The sequence below is a fragment of the Panulirus ornatus genome, chromosome 10 (genome assembly GCF_036320965.1).
Source record: "Panulirus ornatus isolate Po-2019 chromosome 10, ASM3632096v1, whole genome shotgun sequence".
Classification (NCBI taxonomy): domain Eukaryota; kingdom Metazoa; phylum Arthropoda; class Malacostraca; order Decapoda; family Palinuridae; genus Panulirus; species Panulirus ornatus.
Window position 1 is genome coordinate 52726453 of NC_092233.1, and position 24005 is coordinate 52750457.

Consider the following 24005-nt stretch of genomic DNA (forward strand, 5'->3'; position numbering starts at 1 on the left):
TATCTTCTGTCCATAGCCAAGAACAAACTCAAGGCCAAATAGCCCCTAACGTACCATTTCCAACAAGGTTTGTTGTATAATAAAGTAGCATAGAACGTTAAATTTTATGGTAACTTAATCTAGACCAATCTTTCTCATTTATATAGATGCTAGAAATACACAACACATTTTGGATATTTTTTATCGTCATATGGGTAATTAGAATGCCAGTGTTTGGGTATTTCCTTTATCAATATTGGGAAATGTCATGCCTCATGATGATAAGCATTTCATTATTGCTTTACAATCATCTTGCTCACTAGTTGCTCTTGCATTGTGCACCAGTAACTTGAAATGTTGCAGTGTCATTATTGCTTGGAAGAAATTGCTTTATTTTGAGGTGAAATGATCACTGGTGAGTGTACTTTCTTAAACGATTACTGTTTTATTTTGAAAACATTGCATTCATTCCAAGTTACTTATAATTCAGAACAAATGGGCATCCATCAAGCATCTTGAGAGTGTGCATGATAGTGTGATCTCCCCAAACAACTAACTCTTTTTGATCAGCTTTATGGCTTAAGTTAGAAACACAGATCTGTAACCCAGATGAAGACTTCCTCCACAGTAATCCCTAGCTCTTTGCTGCATCTGTTAATGCTGAGAAATTATGCCATCATTGATTACATATTACTATCACAAATATACATAATCTGTACCTTCTAACATGTTTACTATCAACCAACTTTTTTTTTAAACCTGAACTTTGCTCTTTTGTTGTCACACTTGAAAGTACAACTAGTAAGTTAAACACAATACGGTAGGTACTGTATCAATTATCAATATTATTTATGTATGAAAGACTTCATTCTGCCGTGCTTAAGTTTTACATATGTACCCTTTAGATTTTTTAGCACTCTAATTGAAAACTAAAACTTTTGTCATATATATATATATATATATATATATATATATATATATATATATATATATATATATATATATATATATATATATATATATATACACATATGTCACATGCATAACATTACAGAAGGTAAAAGTCATTTTTGGGGGCAGTTAGTCCCGTAGTTACGTAACTGTGTGCAAACCCCTAACCTTTTATCTCCATCACTAGGCATGAACAAAATCACAAAATACCAACACCACAAAAGAAATCTTCACAAGATCACACTTAGATTAGCTGAATTCCCATGCGTTCAGTTCGTTATTGTTACTTATATTAGTTGTGTGTGTGTGTGTGTGTGTGTATGTATGCAGAGTGCCATGGTTTCTTTTGTGTGTGAATGGGCCCAGGCCCTGGCATGCCGGGTCTGCTGAACTTGGCGTCGCCGTTCCCCCGACTCTATGGACAGAGGCTTGGGTGGCACTTACTGTGCGGCGGCGCCATTTGTGATGGTGATCATCATGATGATAATGGGTGGTGGGTCAACACCTCAGAGACAGGGTCTCTCACCAAGCCCAGAAAGCACTCATGGTACATTTAGGGGTTGACCTTTACTGAGGAAATACCCTGAGTCCCGCTCACAGAGGCATAATGCTACAAATATTTTGCAGCATTTCACTACCAAAGACTCTCAGTAAAGTTCATAAGTGATTAGTTTGAATAGTGAAGGTCCTTGAAAGGGATAATATCTAATCCTGTACAAGATCTTCCAGTATTCTTTATTCATTATACTGACTGCTAATGTGTTCGGGACCTGTGCCAGACCTTGTGCTTCAACTTAATTTTAAGCCATCTTTGGATGCATTAGAAAGTCATGAACATCAAGAATGATGCTTTGCAAAAATCACTATTGCATGGCAGGTTTTATGCAAAATGCATCAGTCAAGTCCACTTTGTTCCATTAACTAATTTTTGCTTGATGCATCCTTGTCTACCATCAGCATTCATGACACTTTAGATTAAGGTTATAAGATACTAAGCATTTACAAATATAGATTGCTCCACATGACAATACAGTATTACTAGCTGCACTGTAAGATTTTAGATTCTACAGTATGTAAAATTTAGATTCTACAGTATGTAGATAATTGCTTTAATAAGAAATTGTAAACATGAACTGTAGTACAGTATACTTGGAAATTTTCAGTATTTCTCATTGTACAGCAAAAATATTACTCAGAATCAGTATAAATGATTAGATGTTAAGCATCATTTACTGTCTTTAGAAAAGAAGTGTTTGATACTGTTTGTTTATAATCTTACAATCCTCTTTGCTCACACAAACTATGGCGGGTGTCTGAGTGACTACATATTTTTTTTCCTTTTATAGAGGGATTTTAAAGCATACAACTGGTTCTAACTTTGCATATTTTTAGCCTTTCAACTATACACTGTATATTTTTCTAATATCTGATGAGATGCTTATATCAGTAGATGATATAAATTAGCAAGAAGTTATTTATGTTGGTAAACTTTGCTTGCAAGGGTTCAATTTCATGATATAATCTGAAGATTCTTTGAACTGTAAAGCAGAATACTGATTTCGGTCAAAAGTCTGTAAGCAGTAAATGTGGAAATTAACCTAAGGTCACTCAGACTAATGCCTTTACCTTGGTATTCCATGACACAACCCTTTGATACAGACCCGATGGCGTGGGTACCGTCCTGGCAGAAGAGAAAGAGCGCTTCCAGGTTATCAAGGAGAGGTTAAGAGTCTTACTGGAACACCAGATTACAAATTTCATGTAAGTCATAATTTAAGTTATGTAATTGAGTTGCTATATTTGTTTAATTTATTTTTTATTTGCTGTTATTGTGCCCTTTATGTTGATTGCATCTATGTGCAATATTGTAATAAATATATAATCCCATATCAACAGGTATTGCTTCCCATTTGGTCGACCAGAAGGTGCCCTTAAAGCCACTTTATCCTTACTTGAACGGGTAAGATATATATGCACGTTTTGTAAGAACTCAGTAATTTTTCTCTTAAAAGATTAGAGCACAGGAGAGCAAACATACTGGAAATATTAATTTTTCACTATCCTGAAATACTGTGCCTTTTGAATAGATTTGCATCATAAAATTATTCATATTCAGCTTTTGTTAATGAAGAAGTATTTTGAAAGAAATATTTTCCCTTCAGATACATAAACCCTTTCATGGTCAGGAAAGAGGTTAAACAGTTTATTCCACTAACTGTGCATTTTTTGATCAACATAATCTTGTAGTAGTCATACAGTATTTAAATGAATGTGGGACCTATGTTACACAGATACCGTGTAAAGACAAGAAACTTAAAGTTTATATATTGATTATGTATGCAGGCGTATTTTCAGCAGTATACTTAAGATTTATCTTCCTAATTCTTCATCATAATCTTACCTTAAATATACAACAGTGAGAAAATGCTTTTGCTATGTACAGCTACTGCAATAGATTTACAAATTCAAGAAGGATATTTGCTTTTAAATGGTACATAATGCAGGAAAAAACAGTGTTTTTCTTTGCTGGATGATTACTTGGTCTGTCAACTGTTTAGGTACTTTAAGCAGTTAGGTGCAATTTATAACCTCTGATTGAAACTCTTAACACCTTTTCCAGGTGTACAAGATAGTTCTAAGACTAGTGGCAGAGAAAGAGGACAGATGAGAGATGGTATGGGAGAATATAGGTAAATTTGAGGGAGAATGAGAAAATATTTAGAAAAGAGGTTAATATTGTGAGAACAGCAGAACAGCTAGGAGCAAAGACAAGGTGAAAGAGAAGATGCAGTGAGTATGTTGAAAGACTGCTGAAAATGTTTTGTGATAATGTGGTAGATGTCAGGTGTTTGGAATATGGAAGTATACAAAGTATACAAGTGATATGGTGAAAAGAGAAGAAGTGGTGTGTGCCTTATGCATGGTACAGAAGCAGGAGTAGATGGGATTGTAGCTGAATTTCTCAAGAAACAGAACAACAGTGTTGATGATTAGTTAGTTAGGATTGTCAGTGGATGCATACTTCAAGTTGAGGTGCTTGAGGACTAGCAGAATGGCTGTATAGTGTGACTCTATAAAGGGTAAGTGACAAAAGTGAATGCCCGCATTACGGAGGTACATGTGTGTTGAGTATACATTGGAAGTTGTATGAGAGAGTGGTGATTGAGAGGATGGTGGCATGCAAAGAGCATCAGATTGGGGAGGAACAGTGTAGCCCTCGGAGTGATGGAGGATGTGACCTTTGCACATGGTTTTTGCTTTAAAGAAACTATGAGAAATACTTAGAGAAAGTGATTGATTTGTATATGTCATTTTTGGATTTAAAGATAGCATATGATAATGTAGATACAGATGTTTTGTGGAAGGTGTTATCAACATATGTTATGGGAGGAAAGGTACTAGAAGTATTGAGGAACTTCTATCAAGAGAATAATGCATTTGTGGGGTAGGAAAAGAGGAGGGTTATTGGTTCCAGGTGAAGCTAGGTCTGTGGCAATGATGTGTGATGTCTCCATGACTGTTTAATTTGTATGGATGGAGTGGTGAGTGAGGTTGATATGAGGGTTTAGGAGAAAGGGCCATTTCTGTTGTCTTTTCAGGGAATGGTGGTCTTAGGAGGTAAGTCACTTGCTGTTTGCTGATGACATGATTCTAGTGGCAGACTTGAGAGAGAACCTGTAAAAGCTTGTTTGTGACTTTAGGAGAGAATGTTAAGAAAAAAGTCTAGAGTTAACATAGACAAAAGTAAGGTTAATCATGAAGTTTAGCAGTGGAAAGGAACAGGTTGTTTGAAGTGATAATTTCAGTGGAGAGTACTTGGCAGAATTGGAGAATTTTAGATAGAACCATGGAAATTGAATTAAGCCATAGATTAGGTAAGGAGGCTAATTTCCTTGGTGCAGTGAGTGTATCTTTGTGTGGGCAAAGATATTTATTTATATTTATTTTGCTTTGTCGCTCTTTCCCGCGTTAGCGAGGTAGTGCAAGGAAACAGACGAAAGAATGGCCCAACCCACCCACATACACATGTTTATACATACACGCCCACAGACGCAAATATACATACCTGTACATCTCAGTTTACACATATATATACACACACAGACATATACATATATACACATGTACATAATTCATACTGTCTGCCTTTATTTGTTCCCATCGCCACCTCGCCACACATGGAATAAAAACCCCCTCCCCCCTCATGTGTGCAAGGTAGCGCTAGGAAAAAGACACCAAAGGCCCCATTCGTTCACACTCAGTCTCTAGCTGTCATTTAATAATGCACCGAAACCACAGCTCTCTTTCCACATCCAGGCCCCACACAACTTTCCATGGTTTACCCCAGACGCTTCACATGCCCTGGTTCAATCCATTGACAGCACGTCGACCCCGGTATACCACATCGTTCCAATTCACTTTATTCCTTGCACGCCTTTCACCCTCCTGCATGTTCAGGCCCCAATCACTCAAAATATTTTTCACTCCATCTTTCCACCTCCAATTTGGTCTCCCAACTCTCCTCGTTCCCTCCACCTCTGACACATATATCCTCTTGGTCAATCTTTCCTCACTCATTCTCTCCATGTGACCAAACCATTTCAAAACACCCTCTTCTAATCTCTCAACCACACTCTTTTTATTTCCACACATCTCTCTTACCCTTGCATTACTTACTCGATCAAACCACCTCACACCACATATTGTCCTCAAACATCTCATTTCCAGCACATCCACCCTCCTGCACACAACTCTATCCATAGCCCACGCCTCACAACCATACAACATTGTTGGAACTACTATTCCTTCAAACATACCCATTTTTGCTTTCCGAGATAATGTTCTCGACTTCCAAACATTCTTCAAGGCTCCCAGAATTTTCACCCCCTCCCCCACCCTATGACTCAATTCCACTTCCATGGTTCCATCCACTGCCAGATCCACTCCCAGATATCTAAAACACTTTACTTCCTCCAGTTTTTCTCCATTCAAACTTACCTCCCAATTGACTTGACCCTCAACCCTACTGTACCTAATAACCTTGCTCTTATTCACATTTACTCTTAACTTTCTTCTTTCACGCACTTTACCAAACTCAGTCACTAGCTTCTGCAGTTTCTTACATGAATCAGCCACCAGCGCTGTATCATCAGCGAACAACAACTGACTCACTTCCCAAGCTCTCTCATCCACAACAGACTGCATACTTGCCCCTCTTTCCAAAACTCTTGCATTCACCTCCCTAACAATCCCATCCATAAACAAATCAAACAACCATGGAGACATCACACACCCCTGCTGCAAACCTACAGTCACTGAGAACCAATCACTTTCCTCTCTTCCTACACGCACACATGCCTTACATCCTCAATAAAAACTTTTCACTGCTTCTAACAACTTGCCTCCCACACCATATATTCTTAAAACCTTCCACAGAGCATCTCTATCAACTCTATCATATGCCTTCTCCAGATCCATAAATGCTACATACAAATCCATTTGTTTTTCTAAGTATTTCTCACATACATTCTTCAAAGCAAACACCTGATCCACACATCCTCTACCACTTCTGAAACCATACTGCTCTTCCCCGATCTGATGCTCTGTACATGCCTTCACCCTCTCAATCAATACCCTCCCATATAATTCACCAGGAATACTCAACAAACTTATACCTCTGTAATTTGAGCACTCACTCTTATCCCCTTTGCATTTGTACAATGGTACTTTGCAAGCATTCCGCCAATCCTCGGGCACCTCACCATGAATCATACATACATTAAATAACCTTACCAACCAGTCAACAATACAGTCACCCCCTTTTTTAATAAATTACACGGTAATACCATCCAAACCTGCTGCCTTGCTGGCTTTCATCTTCCGTAAAGCTTTTACTACCTCTTCTCTATTTACCAAATCATTTTTCCTAACCCTCTCACTTTGCACACCACCTCGACCAAAACACCCTATATCTGCCACTCTATCATCAAACACATTCAACAAACCTTCAAAATACTCACGTCATCTTCTCACATCACCACTACTTGTTATCACTTCTCCATTAGCCCCCTTCGCTGAAGTTCCCATTTGCTCCCTTGTCTTATGCACTTTATTTACCTCCTTCCAAAACATCTTTTTATTCTCCCTGAAATTTAATGATGCTCTCTCTCACCCCAACTCTCATTTGCCCTCTTTTTCACCTCTTGCACCTTTCTCTTGACCTCCTGGCTCTTTCTTTTATACATCTCCCACTCATTTGCATTTTTTCCCTGCAGAAATCGTCCGAATGCCTCTCTCTTCTCTTTCACTAATAATCTTACTTCTTCATCCCACCACTCGCTACCTTTTCTAATCAGCCTACCTCCCACGCTTCTCATGCCACAAGCATCTTTTGCGCAAGCCATCACTGCTTCCCTAAATACATCCCATTCCTCCCCCACTCCCCTTACCTCCTTTGTTCTCACCTTTTTCCATTCTGTACTCAGTCTCTTCTGGTACTTCCTCACACAAGTCTCCTTCCCAAGCTCACTTACTCTCACCACTCTCTTCGCCCCAACATTCTTTCTTCTTTTCTGAAAACCCCCACAAATCTTCACCTTCGCCTCCACAAGATAATGATCAGACATCCCTCCAGTTGCACCTCTCAGCACATTAACATCCAAAAGTCTCTCTTTCATGCGTCTATCAATTAACACGTAATCCAATAACGCTCTCTGGCCATCTCTCTTACTTACATATGTATACTTATGTATATCTCGCTTTTTAAACCAGGTATTCCCAATCACCAGTCCTTTTTCAGCACATAAATCTACAAGTTCTTCACCATTTCCATTTCCAACACTGACCACTCCATGTAAACCAATTATTCCCTCAACTGCCACATTACTCACCTTAGCATTCAAATCATCCATCACTATAACCCGGTCTTGTGCATTAAAACCACTAACACACTCATTCAACTGCTCCCAAAACACTTGCCTCTCATGATCTTTCTTCTCATGCCCAGGTGCGTTTGCACTAATAATCACCCATCTCTCTCTCCATCATCTTTCAGTTTTACCCATATCAATCTAGAATTTACTTTCTTACACTCTATCACATACTCCCACAACTCCTGATTCAGGAGTAGTGCAACTCCTTCCCTTGCTCTTGTCCTCTCACTAACCCCTGACTTTACTCCCAAGACATTCCCAAACCACTCTTCCCCTTTACCCTTGAGCTTTGTTTCACTCAGAGCCAAAACATCCAGGTTCCTTTCCTCAAACATACTACCTATCTCTCCTTTTTTCTCATCTTGGTTACATCCACACACATTTAGACACCCCAATCTTAGCCTTCGAGGAGGATGAGCACTCCTCGCGTGACTCCTTCTTCTGTTTCCCCTTTTAGAAAGTTAAAATACAAGAAAAAAGATGGGTATGTTTAATAGTATGGTAGTCTTGAAGATGGTGTATGAATACAAGGCAAGAGCTGTATATTAAAAGATGATAAAAGAGATTGGATGAGTTGAGGAGAATGTTTGGTATGAGGGGTTAATCAAGTAATAAGTGATACGAATAAGAGAGATGTGTGCAAGTAAGAAGAGTAATGTTGTGAAGGCTGAAGGGCTATGCTGCAATAGTTTGGCCAAATGAGGAGGATGAATGAGGAAAGCTTAGCTAAACGAGCATAGGTATCAGAAGTGGAGGGGAAAGAGAGAAGAGGGAGCAACATACTGTCATTGGGCTGAACCATTTTAATACACCCTCTCTTGCATGCTCAACCACACTCTATTTATTACCACACATCCCTCTTACCCTTTTATCATTTACTTAATCAAACCACCTCACACCACATAATGTCCTCAAACATCTCATTTCCAACACATCTACCCTCCATAAAGAAAATTAAACAAATTAAACAACCATGGAGACACCCCTGCCACAAACCAACATTCACTGAAAACCAGTCACTTTCCCCTCTTCCTACACGTACACATGCCTTACATCCTTGATAAAAACTTTTTACTGCTTCTAATAACTTGCCTCCAACACCATATATTCTTAATACCTTCCACAGAGCATCTTTATCAACTCTATCATATTCCTTCTCCAGATCCATAAATGCTACATACAAATCCATTTGCTTTTCTAAGTATTTCTCACATACATTCTTCAAAGCAAACACCTGATCCACACATCCTCTACCACTTCTGAAACCACACTGCTTTTCCCCAATCTGATGCTCTGTACATGCCTTCACCCTCTCAATCAGTACCCTCACATATAATTTACCAGGAATACTCGACAAACTTATACCTCTGTAATTTGAGCACTCACCTTTATCCCCTGTGCCTTTGTACAATGGCACTATGCAAGCAGTCCACCAATCCTCAGGCACCTCACCATAAGTCATACATACATTAAATAACCTTACCAGCCAGTCAACAATACAGTCATCCCTTTTTTGATAAATTCCACTGGAATACCATCCAAACCCGCTGCCTTGATGGCTTTCATCTTCTGCAAAGCTTTTACTACCTCTTATCTGTTTATCAAATCATTCTCCCTAACTCTCTCACTTTGCACACCACCTCAACCAAAACACCCTATATCTGCCACTGTGTATCATCAAACACATTCAACAAACCTTCAAAATACTCACTCCATCTCCTTCTCACATCACCACTACTTGTTATCACCTCCCCATTAGCCCCTTCACTGATGTTCCCATTTGTTCCTTTGTCTAATGCACTTTATTTACCTCCTTCCAAAACATCTTTTTATTCTCCCTAAAATTTAATGATACTCTCTCACCCCAACTCTCACTTGCCCTCTTCTTCACCTCTTGCACCTTTCTCTTGACCTCCTGCCTCTTTCTTTTATACATCTCCCAGTCATTTGCATCATTTCCCTGCAAAAAATCATCCAAATGCCTCTCTCTTCTCTTTCACTAAGAATCATACTTCTTCATCCCAACACTCACTACCCTTTCTAATCTGCCCACCTCCCATGCTTCTCATGCCACAAGCATCTTTTGCACAAGCCATCACAGCTTCCCTAGATAGATCCCAGTCCAACCCCCCACTCCCCTTACATCCTTTGTTCTCACCTTTTTCCATTTTGTACTCAGTCTCTCTTGGTACTTCCTCACACAAGTCTCCTTCCCAAGCTCACTTACTCTCACCACTCTTTTTGCCCCAACATTCTCTCTTCTTTTCTGAAAACCTCTATAAATCTTCATCTTGGCCTCCACAAGATAATGATCAGACATCCCTCCAGATGCACCTCTCAGCACATTAACATCCAAAAGTCTCTCTTTCGCGCGCCTATCAATTAACACGTAATCCAATAACGCTCTCTGGCCATCTCTCCTACTTACATACGTATACTTATGTATATCTCTCTTTTTAAACAAGGTATTCCCAATCACCAGTCCTTTTACAGCACATATATCTACAAGCTCTTCACCAATTCCTTTTACAATGCTGAACACCCCATGTACACCAATTATTCCCTCAACTGCCACATTACTCACTTTTGCATTCAAATCACCCATCACTATAATCCAGCCTCATGCATCAGAACTACTAACACACTCACTCAGCTGCTCGCAAAACACTTGCCTCTCATGATCTTTCTTCCCATGCCCAGGTTCATATGCACCAATAATCTCCCATCTCTCTCCATTCACTTTCAGTTTTACCCATACCAATCTAGAGTTTACTATCTTACATTCTATCACATACTCCCACCACTCCTGTTTCAGGAGTAGTGCTACTCCTTCCCTTGCTCTTGTCCTCTCACTAACCCCTGACTTTACTCCCAAGACATTCCCAAACTACTCTTCCCCTTTACCCTTGAGCTTCGTTTCACTCAGAGCCAAAACATCCAGGTTCCTTTCCTCAAACATACTACCTATCTCTCCTTTTTTCTCATCTTGGTTACATCCACACACATTTAGACACCCCAATCTGAGCCTTTGAGGAGGATGAGCAGTCCCTGCGGGACTCCTTTTTCTGTTTCCACATTTAGAAAGTTAAAATACAAGGAGGGGAGGGTTTTTGCAGTCCCCCACTCCCGTCACCTTTAGTCGCCTTCTACAACACATGAGGAATGCATGGGAAATATTCTTTCTCCCCTATCCGCTCTCTCTCTCTCTCTCTCTCTCTCTATATATATATATATATATATATATATATATATATATATATATATATATATATATTTATTTTACTTTATTTTGCTTTGTCGCTGTCTCCCACATTTGCAAGGAAGCGCAAGGAAACAGACGAAAGAAATGGCCCAACCCACGCACATACACATGTATATACATACACGTCCACACATGCAAATATACATACCTATACATCTCAATGTACACATATATATACAGACACAGACATGTACATAATTCATACTGTCTGCCTCTATTTACTCCCATCGCCACCTCACCACATATGGAATAACATCCCCCTTCCCTCTCATGTGTGCGAGGTAGTGCTAGGAAAAGACAACAAAGGCCCCATTCATTCACACTCAGTCTCTAGCTGTCATGTAATAATGCCCGAAACCACAGCTCCCTTTCCACATCCATGCCCCACAGAACTTTCCATGGTTTACCCCAGACGCTTCACATGCCCTGATTCAATCCATTGACAGCACATTGACCCTGGTTTACCACATTGATCCAAATCACTCTATTCCTTGCCCACCTTTCACCCTCCTGCATGTTCAGGCCCCAATCGCTCAAAATCTTTTTCACTCCATCTTTCCACCTCCAATTTGGTATCCCACTTCTCCTCGTTCCCTCCACCTTCGACACATATATCCTCTTGGTCAATCTGTCCTCACTCATACTCTCCATGTGCCCAAACCATTTCAAAACACCCTCCTCTGCTCTCTCAACCACACTCTTTTTATTTCCACACATCTCTCTTACCCTTACATTACTTACTCAATCAAACCACCTCACACCACATATTGTCCTCAAACATCTCATTTCCATCACATCCACCCTCCTGCGCAAAACTCTATCCATAGCCCACGCCTCGCAACCATAAAACATTGTTGGAACTACTATTCCTTCAAATATAGCCATTTTTGCTTTCCGAGATAATGTTCTCGACTTCCACACGTTCTTCAAGGCTCCCAAGATTTTCGCCCCCTCCCCCACCCTATGATTCACTTCTGCTTCCATGGTTCCATCCATTGCCAGATCCACTCCCAGATATCTAAAACACTTCACTTCCTCCAGTTTTTCTCCATTCAAACTTGCCTCCCAATTGACTTGACCCTCAACACTACGTGTCGTAGAAGGCAACTAGAGGGGATGGGAGCGGGGGGCCAGAAATCCTCCCTTCCTTGTATTTCAACTTTCTATAATGAGATATATATATATATATATATATATATATATATATATATATATATATATATATATATATATATATATATATATATATATATTGAATGTGTTTGATGATAGAGTGGCAGATATAGGGTGTTTTGGTCGAGGTGGTATGCAAAGTGAGAGGGTTAGGGAAAATGATTTGGTAAACAGAGAAGAGGTAGTAAAAGCTTTGCGGAAGATGAAAGCCGGCAAGGCAGCAGGTTTGGATGGTATTGCAGTGGAATTTATTAAAAAAGGGGGTGACTGTATTCTTAACTGGTTGGTGAGTTTATTTAATGTATGTACGACTCATGGTGAGGTGCCTGAGGATTGGCGAAATGCGTGCATAGTGCCATTGTACAAAGGCAAAGGGGATAAGAGTGAGTGCTCAAATTTCAGAGATATAAGTTTGTTGAGTATTCCTGGTAAATTATATGGGAGGGTACTGATTGAGAGGGTGAAGGCATGTACAGAGCATCAGATTGGGGAAGAGCAGTGTGGTTTCAGAAGTGGTAGAGGATGTGTGGATCAGGTGTTTGCTTTGCAGAATGTATGTGAGAAATACTTAGAAAAGCAAATGGATTTGTATGTAGCATTTATGGATCTGGAGAAGGCATATGATAAAGTTGATAGAGATGCTCTGTGGAAGGTATTAAGAATATATGGTGTGGGAGGCAAGTTGTTAGAAGCAGTGAAAAGTTTTTATCGAGGATGTAAGGCATGTGTACGTGTAGGAAGAGAGGAAAGTGATTGGTTCTCAGTGAATGTAGGTTTGCGGCAGGGGTGTGTGATGTCTCCATGGTTGTTTAATTTGTTTATGGATGGGGTTGTTAGGGAGGTGAATGCAAGAGTTTTGGAAAGAGGGGCAAGTATGAAGTCTGTTGTGGATGAGAGAGCTTGGGAAGTGAATCAGTTGTTGTTCGCTGAAGATACAGCGCTGGTGGCTGATTCATGTGAGAAACTGCAGAAGCTGGTGACTGAGTTTGGTAAAGTTTGTGAAAGAAGAAAGTTAAGGGTAAATGTGAATAAGAGCAAGGTTATTAGGTACAGTAGGGTTGAGGGTCAAGTCAATTGGGAGGTAAGTTTGAATGGAGAAAAACTGGAGGAAGTAAAGTGTTTTAGATATCTGGGAGTGGATCTGGCAGCGGATGGAACTATGGAAGCGGAAGTGAATCATAGGGTGGGGGAGGGGGCGAAAATCCTGGGAGCCTTGAAGAATGTGTGGAAAGTCGAGAACATTATCTCGGAAAGCAAAAATGGGTATGTTTGAAGGAATAGTGGTTCCAACAAAGTTGTATGGTTGCGAGACGTGAGCTATGGATTGAGTTGTGCGCAGGAGGGTGGATGTGCTGGAAATGAGATGTTTGAGGACAATGTGTGGTGTGAGGTGGTTTGACCGAGTAAGTAACGTAAGGGTAAGAGAGATGTGTGGAAATAAAAAAAGTGTGGTTGAGAGAGCAGAAGAGGGTGTTTTGAAATGGTTTGGGCACATGGAGAAAATGAGTGAGGAAAGATTGACCAAGAGGATATATGTGTCGGAGGTGGAGGGAACAAGGATAAGTGGGAGACCAAATTGGAGGTGGAAAGATGGAGTGAAAAAGATTTTGTGTGATCGGAGCCTCAACATGCAGGAGGGTGAAAGGCTTGCAAGGAATAGAGTGAATTGGATCGATGTGGTATACCGGGGTTGACGTGCTGTCAGTGGATTGAATCAGAGCATGTGAAGCATCTGGGGTAAACCATGAAAAGCTGTGTAGGTATGTATATTTGCGTGTGTGGACGTGTATGTATATACATGTGTATGGGGGTGGGTTGGGCCATTTCTTTCGTCTGTTTCCTTGCGCTACCGCGCAAACCTGTGAGACAGCCATTTCCCACAATAGCGAGGTAGCATTAAGAACAGAGGACTGGGCCTTTGATGGAATATCCTCACCTGGCCCCCTTCTCTGTTCCTTCTTTTGGGAAAAAAAAAAATGAGAGGGAAGGATTTCCAGCCCCCTCCTCCCTTCCCTTTTAGTCGCCTTCTACGACACACAGGGAATACAAGGTAAGTATTCTTTCTCCCCTATCCCCTTATATATATATATATATATATATATATATATATATATATATATATATATATATATATATTATATATATTATATTATACTTTGTCGCTGTCTCCCGCGTTTGCGAGGTAGCGCAAGGAAACAGACGAAAGAAATGGCCCAACCCACCCCCATACACATGTATATACATACGTCCACACACGCAAATATACATACCTACACAGCTTTCCATGGTTTACCCCAGACGCTTCACATGCCTTGATTCAATCCACTGACAGCACGTCAACCCCGGTACACCACATCGCTCCAATTCACTCTATTCCTTGCCCTCCTTTCACCCTCCTGCATGTTGAGGCCCCGATCACACAAAATCTTTTTCACTCCATCTTTCCACCTCCAATTTGGTCTCCCTCTTCTCCTCGTTCCCTCCACCTCCGATACATATATCCTCTTGGTCAATCTTTCCTCACTCATCCTCTCCATGTGCCCAAACCACTTCAAAACACCCTCTTCTGCTCTCTCAACCACGCTCTTTTTATTTCCACACATCTCTCTTACCCTTACGTTACTCACTCGATCAAACCACCTCACACCACACATTGTCCTCAAACATCTCATTTCCAGCACATCCATCCTCCTGCGCACAACTCTATCCATAGCCCACGCCTCGCAACCATACAACATTGTTGGAACCACTATTCCTTCAAACATACCCATTTTTGCTTTCCGAGATAATGTTCTCGACTTCCACACATTCTTCAAGGCCCCCAGAATTTTCGCCCCCTCCCCCACCCTATGATCCACTTCCGCATTCATGGTTCCATCCGCTGCCAGATCCACTCCCAGATATCTAAAACACTTCACTTCCTCCAGTTTGTCTCCATTCAAACTCACCTCCCAATTGACTTGACCCTCAACCCTACTGTACCTAATAACCTTGCTCTTATTCACATTTACTCTTAACTTTCTTCTTCCACACACTTTACCAAACTCAGTCACCAGCTTCTGCAGTTTCTCACATGAATCAGCCACCAGCGCTGTATCATCAGCGAACAACAACTGACTCACTTCCCAAGCTCTCTCATCCCCAACAGACTTCATACTTGCCCCTCTTTCCAAAACTCTTGCATTTACCTCCCTAACAACCCCATCCATAAACAAATTAAACAACCATGGAGACATCACACACCCCTGCCGCAAACCTACATTCACTGAGAACCAATCACTTTCCTCTCTTCCTGCACATACACATGCCTTATATATATATATATATATATATATATATATATATATATATATATATATATATATATATATATATATATATGGCACTATGCACGCATTCCGCCAATCCTCAGGCACCTCACCATGAGTCATACATACATTAAATAACCTTACCAACCAGTCAACAATACAGTCACCCCCTTTTTTAATAAATTCCACTGCAATACCATCCAAACCTGCTGCCTTGCCGGCTTTCATCTTCCGCAAAGCTTTTACTACCTCTTCTCTGTTTACCAAATCAATTTCCCTAACCCTCTCACTTTGCACACCACCTCGACCAAAACACCCTATATCTGCCACTCTGTCATCAGACACATTCAACAAACCTTCAAAATACTCATTCCATCTCCTTCTCACATCACCACTACTTGTTATCACCTCCCCATTTACGCCCTTCACTGAAGTTCCCATTTGCTCCCTTGTCTTACGCACCCTATTTACCTCCTTCCAGAACATCTTTTTATTCTCCCTAAAATTTACTGATAGTCTCTCACCCCAACTCTCATTTGCCCTTTTTTTCACCTCTTGCACCTTTCTCTTGACCTCCTGTCTCTTTCTTTTATACTTCTCCCACTCAATTGCATTTTTTCCCTGCAAAAATCGTCCAAATGCCTCTCTCTTCTCTTTCACTAATACTCTTACTTCTTCATCCCACCACTCACTACCCTTTCTAAACAGCCCACCTCCCACTCTTCTCATGCCACAAGCATCTTTTGCGCAATCCATCACTGATTCCCTAAATACATCCCATTCCTCCCCCACTCCCCTTACTTCCATTGTTCTCACCTTTTTCCATTCTGTACACAGTCTCTCCTGGTACTTCCCCACACAGGTCTCCTTCCCAAGCTCACTTACTCTCACCACCTTCTTCACCCTAACATTCACTCCTCTTTTCTGAAAACCCATACTAATCTTCACCTTAGCCTCCACAAGATAATGTAATGATCAGACATCCCTCCAGTTGCACCTCTCAGCACATTAACATCCAAAAGTCTCTCTTTCGCACGCCTGTCAATTAACACGTAATCCAATAACGCTCTCTGGCCATCTCTCCTACTTACATAAGTATACTTATGTATATCTCGCTTTTTAAACCAGGTATTCCCAATCATCAGTCCTTTTTCAGCACATAAATCTACAAGCTCTTCACCATTTCCATTTACAACACTGGACACCCCATGCATACCAATTATTCCCTCAACTGCCACATTACTCACCTTTGCATTCAAATCACCCATCACTATAACCCGGTCTCGTGCATCAAAACCGCTAACACACTCATTCAGCTGCTCCCAAAACACTTGCCTCTCATGATCTTTCTTCTCATGCCCAGGTGCATATGCACCAATAATCACCCACCTCTCTCCATCAACTTTCAATTTTACCCATATTAATCGAGAATTTACTTTCTTACATTCTATCACATACTCCCACAACTCCTGTTTCAGGAGTATTGCTACTCCTTCCCTTGCTCTTGTCCTCTCACTAACCCCTGACTTCACTCCCCAGACATTTCCAAACCACTCTTCCCCTTTACCCTTGAGCTTCGTTTCACTCAGAGCCAAAACATCCAGGTTCCTTTCCTCAAACATACTACCTATCTCTCCTTTTTTCACATCTTGGTTACATCCACACACATTTAGGCACCCCACTCTGAGCCTTCGAGGAGGATGATCACTCCCCGCGTGACTCCTTCTTCTGTTTCCCATTTTAGAAAGTTAATACAAGGAGGGGAGGATTTCCGGCCCCCCGCTCCCGTCCCCTCTAGTCGCTTTCTACGACACGCGAGGAATACGTGGGAAGTATTCTTTCACCCCTATCCCCAGGGATAATATACATATATATATACATATACACACACACACACATACACACACATACGCACATACACACACACACACACACATACATATATATACATATGAAAAATGTAAGAAACAATTTAGAAAACAAACTTTTAGCTTGAAATGAATGAACAAAATGAATGTCACATAATGGTTCAACCTCTGGCTATGGAAAAGGAAATGTACAATTTATTCACACAAACGTCAATAGCAGTTCTCATCAGTTTCACCACTGTATCAATAAGCTTCAATGTCTAAGCTACATTTTTTCTCCAACTTCACTATTTTCTTGTCAAAAACACCATGCATGAAAACTATCACTCCAGTAACACAACTATAAACATTTACTTCCCCTTTAAAAGTTCTGGGGAAGTCTGTCTCGATACACTGCGGCGAGGCGACGCGACGCTGACACAATCACTGTCACAATATCACTTCTGCCTCCTCAAGTCAATCTCTCAGCCACAGTGCAGGCCTTCATCGTCGAAATCGGTCTTGCCTTCAGACGTCTTATCGATGTCTCTTAGCGTGGAGCTCGTAGTCGAGCGGGGCGGCCAGGGTGATGAGACCCGTGTGCTGGTCGATGGTGAAGAGGCCGTCCCTGTTGCCCGCCCATTAATCATAACATTGCTTGGGCTTGTGGTGTGGCTGCAGGAGGGATGACGAGATGCTTAGGCCTCATAGTGCTGCACGAGAAGGAATGAAGCGCTGATGGAGTCCACAGTTCTGCTTTAAGTTGTCGTCCTTTCCACACGATTATATCTTCAATAAATCCGAAGTGGATTTTAAACTATTGTAGAATTCCCGAGGTTTGCTTGAAATCTATTTTGGTTACTAATAAGACCTCGACAGTTGGGGTTTTCTGATTTTTTTCAATGTCCACACCTTATTCATCTGTGAGAAAGCACGTTCAACAGAAGAACTGGCTCCTGGGAAACACAGTAAGAACAAAACCAATAGCTACATGCGTAGATGGCTTATATCTCTGTTTCTCTACCCAACGATGGTCTGTTGATGTCTCGCACTAGCGACACCTTCCACCTCCAAGCTCAAGCCAAAGGGGATAAGAGTGAGTGCTCAAATTACAGAGGTATAAGTTTGTTGAGTATTCCTGGTAAATTATATGGGAGGGTATTGATTGAGAGGGTGAAGGCATGTACAGAGCATCAGATTGGGGAAGAGCAGTGCGGTTTCAGAAGTGGTAGAGGATGTGTGGATCAGGTGTTTGCTTTGAAGAATGTATGTGAAAAATACTTAGAAAAGCAAATGGATTTGTATGTAGCATTTATGGATCTGGAGAAGGCATATGATAGAGTTGATAGAGATGCTCTGTGGAAGGTATTAAGAATATATGGTGTGGGAGGCAAGTTGTTAGAAGCAGTGAAAAGTTTTTATCGAGGATGTAAGGCATGTGTACGTGTAGGAAGAGAGGAAAGTGATTGGTTCTCAGTGAATGTAGGTTTGCGGCAGGGGTGTGTGATGTCTCCATGGTTGTTTAATTTGTTTATGGATGGGGTTGTTAGGGAGGTAAATGCAAGAGTCCTGGAAAGAGGGGCAAGTATGAAGTCTGTTGGGGATGAGAGAGCTTGGGAAGTGAGTCAGTTGTTGTTCGCTGATGATACAGCGCTGGTGGCTGATTCATGTGAGAAACTGCAGAAGCTGGTGACTGAGTTTGGTAAAGTGTGTGGAAGAAGAAAGTTAAGAGTGAATGTGAATAAGAGCAAGGTTATTAGGTACAGTAGGGTTGAGGGTCAAGTCAATTGGGAGGTGAGTTTGAATGGAGAAAAACTGGAGGAAGTGAAGTGGTTTAGATATCTGGGAGTGGATCTGTCAGCGGATGGAACCATGGAAGCGGAAGTGGATCATAGGGTGGGGGAGGGGGCGAAAATTTTGGGAGCCTTGAAAAATGTGTGGAAGTCGAGAACATTATCTCGGAAAGCAAAAATGGGTATGTTTGAAGGAATAGTGGTTCCAACAATGTTGTATGGTTGCGAGGCGTGGGCTGTGGATGGAGTTGTGCGCAGGAGGATGGATGTGCTGGAAATGAGATGTTTGAGGACAATGTGTGGTGTGAGGTGGTTTGATCGAGTAAGTAACGTAAGGGTAAGAGAGATGTGTGGAAATAAAAAGAGCGTGGTTGAGAGAGCAGAAGAGGGTGTTTTGAAATGGTTTGGGCACTTGGAGAGAATGAGTGAGGAAAGATTGACCAAGAGGATATATGTGTCGGAGGTGGAGGGAACGAGGAGAAGAGGGAGACCAAATTGGAGGTGGAAAGATGGAGTGAAAAAGATTTTGTGTGATCGGGGCCTGAACATGCAGGAGGGTGTAAGGAGGACAAGGAATAGAGTGAATTGGAGCGATGTGGTATACAGGGGTTGACGTGCTGTCAGTGGAGTGAATCAAGGCATGTGAAGCGTCTGGGGTAAACCATGGAAAGCTGTGTAGGTATGTATATTTGCGTGTGTGGACGTGTGTATGTACATGTGTATGGGGGTGGGTTGGGCCATTTCTTTCGTCTGTTTCCTTGCGCTACCTCGCAAACGCGGGAGACAGCGACAAAGTATAAAAAAAAAATATATATATATATATATATATATATATATATATATATATTATATATATATATATATATATATTTTTTTGCTTTGTCGCTGTCTCCCGCGTTTGCGAGGTAGCGCAAGGAAACAGAAGAAAGAAATGGCCCAACCCACCCCCATACACATGTATATACATACATGTCCACACATGCAAATATACATACCCATACATCTCAATGTACACATATATATACACACACAGACACATACATATATACACATGCACACAATTCACACTGTCTGCCTATATTCATTCCCATCGCCACCTCGCCACACACGAAATAACATCCCCCTCCCCCCTCATGTTGCGAGGTAGTGCTAGGAAAAGACAACAAAGGCCCCATTCGTTCACACTCAGTCTCTAGCTGTCATGCAATAATGCCCGAAACCACAGCTCCCTTTCCACATCCAGGCCCCACAGAACTTTCTATGGTTTACCCCAGACGCTTCACATGCCCTGATTCAATCCATTGACAGCATGTCGACCCCAGTATACCACATCGAACCAATTCAATCTATTCCTTGCCCGCCTTTCACCCTCCTGCATGTTCAGGCCCCGATCACTCAAAATCTTTTTCACTCCATTTTTCCACCTACAATTTGGTCTCCCACTTCTCCTTGTTCCTTCCACCTCCGATACATATATCCTCTTGGTCAATCTTTCGTCATTCATTCTCTCCATGTGCCCAAACCATTGATATTTACAAGAACTAATTCTCATGGTAAACTGAAAAGTTTGCTAAGAGTAAAAAAGAAAAATGTTCTAAAACTTTTTTTTATGTTGGAGGCTTCACTTTTTTTTTCCCCTTCACCCCCCCTTAAAAATCATAAAAAATCCCATATATATATATATATATATATATATATATATATATATATATATATATATATATATATATTATGTCATACTTTGTCGCTGTCTCTCGCATTAGCGAGGTAGCACAAGGAAACAGATGAAGAAAGGCCAAACCCATCCACATACACATGTATGTACATAAACATCCACACACGCACTTATACATACCTAAACATTTCAAAAGATATATATATATATATATATATATATATATATATATATATATATATATATATATATATATATATATATATATATACATATATAGGGAAGATGATTTGGTAAACAGAGAAGAGGTAGTAAAAGCTTTGCGGAAGATGAAAGCCGGCAAGGCAGCAGGTTTGGATGGTATTGCAGTGGAATTTATTAAAAAAGGGGGTGACTGTATTGTTGACTGGTTGGTAAGGTTATTTAATGTATGTATGACTCATGGTGAGGTGCCTGAGGATTGGCGGAATGCGTGCATAGTGCCATTGTACAAAGGCAAAGGGGATAAGAGTGAGTGCTCAAATTACAGAGGTATAAGTTTGTTGAGTATTCCTGGTAAATTATATTTATTTATTTATTTTATTATACTTTGTCGCTGTCTCCCGCATTTGCGAGGTGGCGCAAGGAAACAGACGAAAGAAATGGCCCAACCCCCCCCCCCCATACACATGTATATACATACGTCCACACACGCAAATATACATACCTACACAGCTTTCCATGGTTTACCCCAGACGCTTCACATGCCTTGCTTCAATCCACTGACAGCACGTCAACCCCGGTATACCACATCGCTCCAATTCACTCTATTCCTTGCCCTCCTTTCACCCTCCTGCATGTTCAGGCCCCGATCACACAAAATCTTTTTCACTCCATCTTTCCACCTCCAATTTGGTCTCCCTCTTCTCCTTGTTCCCTCCACCTCCGACACATATATCCTCTTGGTCAATCTTTCCTCACTCATCCTCTCCATGTGCCCAAACCACTTCAAAACACCCTCTTCTGCTCTCTCAACCACGCTCTTTTTATTTCCACACATCTCTCTTACCCTTACGTTACTCACTCGATCAAACCACCTCACACCACACATTGTCCTCAAACATCTCATTTCCAGCACATCCATCCTCCTGCGCACAACTCTATCCATAGCCCACGCCTCGCAACCATACAACATTGTTGGAACCACTATTCCTTCAAACATACCCATTTTTGCTTTCCGAGATAATGTTCTCGACTTCCACACATTTTTCAAGGCCCCCAGGATTTTCGCCCCCTCCCCCACCCTATGATCCACTTCCGCTTCCATGGTTCCATCCGCTGCCAGATCCACTCCCAGATATCTAAAACACTTCACTTCCTCCAGTTTTTCTCCATTCAAACTCACCTCCCAATTGACTTGACCCTCAACCCTACTGTACCTAATAACCTTGCTCTTATTCACATTTACTCTTAACTTTCTTCTTCCACACACTTTTCCAAACTCAGTCACCAGCTTCTGCAGTTTCTCACATGAATCAGCCACCAGCGCTGTATCATCAGCGAACAACAACTGACTCACTTCCCAAGCTCTCTCATCCCCAACAGACTTCATACTTGCCCCTCTTTCCAAAACTCTTGCATTTACCTCCCTAACAACCCCATCCATAAACAAATTAAACAACCATGGAGACATCACACACCCCTGCCGCAAACCTACATTCACTGAGAACCAATCACTTTCCTCTCTTCCTACACGTACACATGCCTTACATCCTCGATAAAAACTTTTCACTGCTTCTAACAACTTGCCTCCCACACCATATATTCTTAATACCTTCCACAGAGCATCTCTATCAACTCTATCATATGCCTTCTCCAGATCCATAAATGCTACATACAAATCCATTTGCTTTTCTAAGTATTTCTCACATACATTCTTCAAAGCAAACACCTGATCCACACATCCTCTACCACTTCTGAAACCACACTGCTCTTCTCCAATCTGATGCTCTGTACATGCCTTCACCCTCTCAGTCAATACCCTCCCATATAATTTACCAGGAATACTCAACAAACTTATACCTCTGTAATTTGAGCACTCACTCTTATCCCCTTTGCCTTTGTACAATGGCACTATGCACGCATTCCGCCAATCCTCAGGCACCTCACCATGAGTCATACATACATTAAATAACCTTACCAACCAGTCAACAATACAGTCACCCCCTTTTTTAATAAATTCCACTGCAATACCATCCAAACCTGCTGCCTTGCCGGCTTTCATCTTCCGCAAAGCTTTCACTACCTCTTCTCTGTTTACCAAATCATTTTCCCTAACCCTCTCACTATGCACACCACCTCGACCAAAACACCCTATATCTGCCACTCTATCATCAAACACATTGAACAAACCTTCAAAATACTCACTCCATCTCCTTCTCACATCACCACTACTTGTTATCACCTCCCCATTTGCGCCCTTCACTGAAGTTCCCATTTGCTCCCCTGTCTTACGCACTTTATTTACCTCCTTCCAGAACATCTTTTTATTCTCCCTAAAATTTAATGATACTCTCTCACCCCAACTCTCATTTGCCCTTTTTTTTTCACCTCTTGCACCTTTCTCTTGACCTCCTGTCTCTTTCTTTTATACATCTCCCACTCAATTGCATTTTTTCCCTGCAAAAATCGTCCAAATGCCTCTCTCTTCTCTTTCACTAATACTCTTACTTCTTCATCCCACCACTCACTACCCTTTCTAATCAACCCACCTCCCACTCTTCTCATGCCACAAGCATCTTTTGCGCAATCCATCACTGATTCCCTAAATACATCCCATTCCTCCCCCACTCCCCTTACTTCCATTGTTCTCACCTTTTTCCATTCTGTACTCAGTCTCTCCTGGTACTTCCTCACACAGGTCTCCTTCTCAAGCTCACTTACTCTCACCACCCTCTTCACCCCAACATTCACTCTTCTTTTCTGAAAACCCATACAAATCTTCACCTTAGCCTCCACAAGATAATGTAATGATCAGACATCCCTCCAGTTGCACCTCTCAGCACATTAACATCCAAAAGTCTCTCTTTCGCACGCCTGTCAATTA

General features: G+C 41.2%; 1 protein-coding gene across 1 annotated transcript in view; it reads left to right on the forward strand.

The window, feature by feature from the left end:
• Positions 1-24005, forward strand: part of Cadps (calcium-dependent secretion activator 1) — a 1554015-nt gene that overhangs the window by 1452127 nt on the left and 77883 nt on the right. Inside the window, exons 20-22 of the mRNA XM_071665310.1 lie at positions 17-67; positions 2590-2691; positions 2827-2890. Coding sequence (XP_071521411.1) covers positions 17-67; positions 2590-2691; positions 2827-2890 — 217 coding nt within the window. The remainder of the gene's footprint in view (positions 1-16; positions 68-2589; positions 2692-2826; positions 2891-24005) is intronic.